This window comes from Protobothrops mucrosquamatus, unplaced genomic scaffold, assembly GCF_001527695.2.
Source record: "Protobothrops mucrosquamatus isolate PMUCROS unplaced genomic scaffold, P.Mucros_1.0 scaffold344, whole genome shotgun sequence".
Taxonomy (NCBI): domain Eukaryota; kingdom Metazoa; phylum Chordata; class Lepidosauria; order Squamata; family Viperidae; genus Protobothrops; species Protobothrops mucrosquamatus.
This window is the reverse complement of record NW_015386681.1, coordinates 454,013-460,303: the sequence shown is the minus strand read 5'-3', so window position 1 is coordinate 460,303 and position 6,291 is coordinate 454,013. Positions and strand designations below refer to the sequence as shown.

Sequence of the window (6,291 nt, the reverse complement as noted above, 5' to 3'; positions counted from 1 at the left end):
CCTCCTCCTCCTCCTCCTCCTCCTCCTCCTCCTCCTCCTCCTCCTCCTCTCCACAAACCCCACTCTCTTCTCAACTACTACTAGTTGTGTTATGAAACGTCTGCAAAAAACCCCCCACCCAACTCAGAGAGCACCAAGGACCCTCACAGGCTTAAGATGTAATGTGCCCGGTCTATATATGACCCGAGCCCGCCAGCTCGAACCTCCACAACCCCATAACCGACAGCCCACCTCCCAGCCTAGTACCAACTGGGAGCCCAGCCACCGCAAGTGTGACCCTCGCTTTGTGCTCTCTCCCTCCTCCATCCCACAGGAGCCGTCAACATCCCTGGGGCCATGCTGGGAATCATCATTGGGGGAGCCATCATGAAGAGCTGCAATTTCTCCCTCCGACAGGCCACCGTCTTGTGCATCATCAGCATGACCTTCTGTGTCCTCTTTGACATCCCCCTTCTCTTCTTGGGGTGTCCCACCCAGGTGGTCGCCGGGCTGGATTACTCCGGAAGGTACGCAAACTCAGGAGCGGTCTCAGATCGTGGTGGTGCAAGTCGTTCTCGACATTATGACCGCCGTGGAGCCCAAGATTTTGGTGGCTAAGCAAGGTGGTTGTTAAATGAGTCCTATCCAATTTTATGACCTTCTTTTACCGTGATTGTTAAGTGAACCGCTGGAGGTCCGTAAGTCGAATCTATGTAAGTTGAGGATTACCTGTGGGGTGGGAGAACGATGGCCCCTTTATGACTTGTGGACTTCAACTCCCAGAATTCCTGAGCCAACAATGGCCTCTTTATGACCTGTGCACTTCAACTCCCAGAATTCCTGAGCCAACAATGGCCCCTTTATGACCTGTGGACGTCAACTCCCAGAATTCCTGAGCCAACAATGGCCTCTTTATGACCTGTGCACTTCAACTCCCAGAATTCCTGAGTCAGCAATGGCCTCTTTACTACCCATTGACTTCAACTCCCAGAATTCCTGAGCCAACAATGGCCTCTTTATGACCTGTGCACTTCAACTCCCAGAATTCCTGAGTCAGCAATGGCCTCTTTACTACCCATTGACTTCAACTCCCAGAATTCCTGAGCCAACAATGGCCCCTTTATGACCTGTGGACGTCAACTCCCAGAATTCCTGAGCCAGCAGCGAGGAACTATGGCCCCTTTATGACTTGTGCACTTCAACTCCCAGAATTCCTGAGCCTGCCATACTCAGAATTCCATGCTAGCTCAGGAATTCTGGGAGTTGAAGTCCAGAAGTTATAAAGGGCCCATATAGTTCCCCCCTGATGGCTCAGGAATTCTGGGAGTTGAAGTCCAGGATGTCAACACTGCAAATACTGTATATTCTTGCTTTGAGAATATGCAGAACTGTCTGGTATTTTTATAGTTAAATCAGGCAACAGTGAAAGGGGAGGAGAATATAAGGAAAGCCCGGGGAAAAGGAACCGGAAGTGAATTACATCTTCCAAGTGAATTGGAAGATGTGAATCATGACCCCAAAATAGGGGAGGGAAAAATGCCTGGAATGTTATGTGCAACGGAAGAGAAGATCAGATCTTAGCATTTCCACCATGCCGTACTGACATCTCTGTAACCTTAATAAATGCTTTTAGGAAAAATATGCCTGAAAGTCCTTTTAAGTGTTTCGTTAATCAGACACATGACACAGGAATCATGAAGGGGCCATAGTTCCCCCATGCTGGCTGAGGAATTCTGGGAGTTGAAGTCCACAAGTCATGAAGGGGCCATCGTTCCCCACCCCTGATTTAGATCAACAAAGCAATATCACACTAATACATTTTACAACTCAGTCAATAAATAAATTTCAGATCAGCGGCTAGTAGTCCCTTGAACCTGGGACACAGATGAACGCCAAAAGACACATTTTCAAAATGTTGCACCCGAATCCTTAATGCACACCAGAATTGATAATTCATGAGTTTAGAGAATCTTTAGAAAAACGCCCAGAATCGCTGGAGACAAAAAAAAAATACAGGTAGTCCTCTGCTTACGGCCACGACTGATATTTTTGCTGCTAAGCAAAACATTTGCTAAGCGAGTTTTGCCCCGTTTTACAACTTTTCCTGGCCACATTGGTTGAGCGAATCCCTGCCGTTGTTAAGGGAGTCACACGTTCTTTAAGTGAACCAGGCTCCCCCCGTTGACTTTGCTAGTCAGAAGGTTGTAAAAGAGGATCACGTGACACCCCGCCCCCATCCCCTGGGACACTGTGACCGTCGTAGCTACGAACCAATTGCCAAGCATCTGAATTTCGAGCAGGTGACCGTGCGGGGAAGCTGCGACGGTCGTAAGTGGGGGAAAAACTTTTTCCGGTGTTGTTGTAACTTGGAACGGTCATTAAATGGACCGCTGTAAGTCGAGGACGACCTTTAAATCCTTCCTCTGATGGGAATCCTTGGCGGGTGGGTGGGGGGGATTGAGCAAACCTCAAAATCAACCTTGAGCAACGTGTCTTCTCCAGACCGAATGATGGTCCTGCTTTCTTGCAACAATTTGCAGATTAAATCAGCTGCAGCCAACACGATCCATTGGTGAATATCTGTGGAGGTTCTCCGTCATTCCAGGTCTGGGTTGTCCCAAAGGTGCTTTTTCTCAGGAGGCAACTGGACTTCCTTGTTTTTTCTTTGAAGACGTTTTGCTTCTCATCCCAGAAGCTTCTTCTGCTCTGACTGGATGGTGGGGAAATGGAAGGATTTATACTCCTTGCAGAAAAACTGGTCATTTGCCTTCTTTTAAGAGGGTCGTTGAGGGCACTTGGAGGTTTGTCTGTGTCCTCAGGGTCACCCGAGTGGTGCAAATGACTGTGGAGCCTTCTTGGAACTGCTGAAAGGACCGTGTTGTATAAACATAGATAAACCTCCAAGTGGCCTCAACGACGACTCTCTAAAAGGATGCAAATGACCGGCAGTCTGCAAGGAGTATAAATCCTTCCACTCCCCACCATCCACTCAGAGTGTGGGTGTGGAGCCTTCTTGGAATTGCTGAAAAGGACTGTGTTGTAGACCGGAGATAGATAGATCACCCATTTGCACCACTCAGGTGACCCTGAGGACACAGATAAACCTTCAAGTGGCCTCAACAATGACTCTTTAAAAGGAGGCAAATGACCAGCTGTCTGCAAAGAGTATAAATCCTTCCACTCCCCACCATCCAATCAGAGCTGAAGAAGCTTCTGGGATGAGAAGCGAAGCGTCTTCAAGGAAAAACCCAAAGGTGCTTTTTCAGGAGGCAACTGGACTTTCTTGTTTTTCCTTTGAAGACGTTTCGCTTCTCATCCCAGAAGCTTCTTCAGCTCTGACTGGATGGAGGGGAATGGAAGGATTTGTACTCCTTGCAGAAAAATTGGTCATTTGCATTCTTCTAACGGGGTTGTTGAGGCCACTTGGAGGTTTGTCTGTGTCCTCAGGGTCACCTGAGTGGTGCAAATGGGTGTGGAGTCTTCTTGGAACTGTTGAAAGGACCGTGTTGTAGACTGGAGATACATAGACCACCCATTTGCACCACTCAGGTGATCCTGAGGACATAGATAAACCTCCAGGTGGCCTCAACGACTCTCTAAAAGAAGGCAAATGACCAGTTTTTCTGCAAGGAGTATAAATCCTTCCATTCCCCACCATCCAGTCTGAGCCGAAGAAGCTTCTGGGAGGAGAAGCGAAACGTCTTCAAAGGAAAAACCAGAAAGTCCAGTTGCCTCCTGAAAAAAGCACCTTTGGGACAATCAATAAATGAAGTTTATTTGTTTTTTTTTAAGATAATGAGATTCGCTAATAAAGTCCACCTGTTGCTCTGCACCGGTGCTCAAAAGTTCAGACTAGGTGATCATATTTCTCCCCCTCCCCATTCTTTTGTAGTTCTGGACCTTGGCAGCTTATTACCGCTTGCAACCTGAAGTGTAACTGTTCGCTGTCCTTTTTCAACCCGGTGTGTGGGCAGGACCACATGGAATACATCTCCCCTTGCTTTGCGGCCTGCACCGCAGTCAACATCGACCCCATCACCAAGGCCGTCGTGGTGTGTAGAAATTCTCTTCCTGCTTTTCGGTTCGGGGAAGGGCATTAACCAACAAATGCACCTTGATTGCGTTTCCGTTCATTTACACATTTGCATTTCATGTCGAGGAGAAAACAGCCTGCAGTCGGTAGAGCAAGAGTTAGGACCTCCCCCAAAATGAAATGCAACGTGTAAATCAGTGTTTCTCAACCTTGACAATTTTAAGGCATGTGGACTTCAACTCCCAGAATTCCACAGCCAGCATTGCTGGCTGTGGAATTCTGGGAGTTGAAGTCCACATGCCTTAAAATTGTCAAGGTTGAGAAACACTGGTGTAAATGAACAGAATTGCAACTCTCTGCCTAATTCCCAAAATTATCCTTTCAACTGTCGGTGGAGATTCTCTGTTAATAATAATAATAATAATAATAATAATAATAACAACAACAACAACAACAACAACAACAACAACAACAACAACAGCAACAGCAACAGACAGTAAGTGCCGCCTATGCAAAGAAGCTGAAGAAACAGGGGACCTGCTAAGAGCAGGAAAATTGAAGAAAGAGACCGAGGGACTAATTCCGGCTGCACAAGACCCAGCCTTAAGGACAAATGCATACAAAGTCAAAATTGAGAAGACAGCAACAGACAGTAAGTGCCGCCTATGCAAAGAAGCTGAAGAAACAGGGGACCACCTGGTAAGCTGCTGCAAGAAGATCACACAGACTGACCACAAGCAGCGGCACGACAAAGTAGCAACAATGGTGCATTGGAAGATCTGCAAGAAATATCATTTGCCTGCAAGCAAGAACTGGTGGGATCGTAACATGGAGAAAGTCATAGAAAATGATAAAGTTAAACTGCTCTGGGACTTCAGAATTCAAACAGACAAGCACCTGCAACACAACACCCCAGACTTAACAATTGTCGATAAGAAAGGCAAAAAAGTCTGGAGGGTGGATGTGACAGTGCCTGGAGACAGCAGAATAGACGAGAAAGAATTGGAGAAGATAACAAAATACAAAGACCTACAAATAGAAATAGAAAGACTGTGGCAAAGACAAGCAAGGGTAGTACCAATAGTCATAGGTGCCTTGGGTGCAATCCCAAAACAACTGGAGCACCACTTGAACACCATCATCGGCATTGACAAATTCTCCATTAGTCAATTGCAAAAGGCGGCCTTACTAGGAACCGCCTCCATCCTGCGACGATATCTGTGATGCCATCAAACATCCACATCTGCCTATCCCAGGTCCTTGGGAAGGACTCGATAGGTAGACAAAAATGCTAAATCCAGTCTGAACATCTGGCTGACTGTGCGATGATTCATAATAATAATAAGTTGGAAGGGACCTTGGAGGTCATCTAGTCCAACCCCCTGCTCAGACAGGAAACCCTATACCATTTCGGATAAATGGCCGTCCAGTCTCTTCTTAAAAACTTCCAGTGTTGGAGCATTCACCGCTTCTGGAGGCAGGTGGTTCCACTGGTTAATTGTTCTCACTGTCAGGAAGTTTCTCCTTAGTTCTAGGTTGCTTCTCTCTTTGGTTAGTTTCCATCCGTTGTTTCTTGTGCTGCCCACTGGCACTTTGGAGAATAGCTTGACTCCCTCTTCTTTGGGGCAGCTCCTGAGATACTGGAACACTGTTATCCTGTCCCCCCCCCTCATCCTTCTCTTCATCAAACTAAACATATCCAATTCCAGCAACCGTTCCTTGTATGTTTTAGCCTCCAGTCCTCATGAAAAAGCAGCTTTGGCGTATCGTTTTGGCTGAAGAAGTTATTTGAGTGAGTAACGAAATGTCTTGATTTTCATCCATTTCGATCCAGTTGCCACAATTTTATCCTTTTTAGTTATTTTTTGGCCTGGATGATTGAGTTGCCATTTACACTTAAAGACAAAAGTACCGGGAGACGGTTACCATTGGGGACAGGATAGGTGTCTTCTGCTATTTGAGGGGCTGTCACAGCGAAGAAGAGGTCTGCTTATTCTCCAAAAGCACCCAAGAAGAAACGGATGGAAACTAATCAAGGAGAGAAGCGACCTAGAACTAAGGAGAAATTTCCTGACTGTTAGAATAATAATAATAATAATAATAATAATAATAATAATAATAATAATAATAATAATAATAATAATAATAATAATAATAATAATAATAATAATAATAATAATAATAATAATAATAATAATAATAATAAAGTTGGAAGGGACCTTGGAGGTCATCGAGTCCAACCCCCTGCCCAGGCAGGAACCCTACACCATTTCAGACAA

The 6,291-nt window shown here is 45.7% G+C and overlaps 1 protein-coding gene across 1 annotated transcript in view; it reads left to right on the top strand.

Moving 5' to 3' along the window:
• The window catches only part of SLCO2B1 (solute carrier organic anion transporter family member 2B1), a 38,867-nt gene that overhangs the window by 26,305 nt on the left and 6,271 nt on the right, over window positions 1-6,291 (top strand). Inside the window, exons 9-10 of the mRNA XM_029284051.1 lie at window positions 314-506; window positions 3,872-4,031. Coding sequence (XP_029139884.1) covers window positions 314-506; window positions 3,872-4,031 — 353 coding nt within the window. The remainder of the gene's footprint in view (window positions 1-313; window positions 507-3,871; window positions 4,032-6,291) is intronic.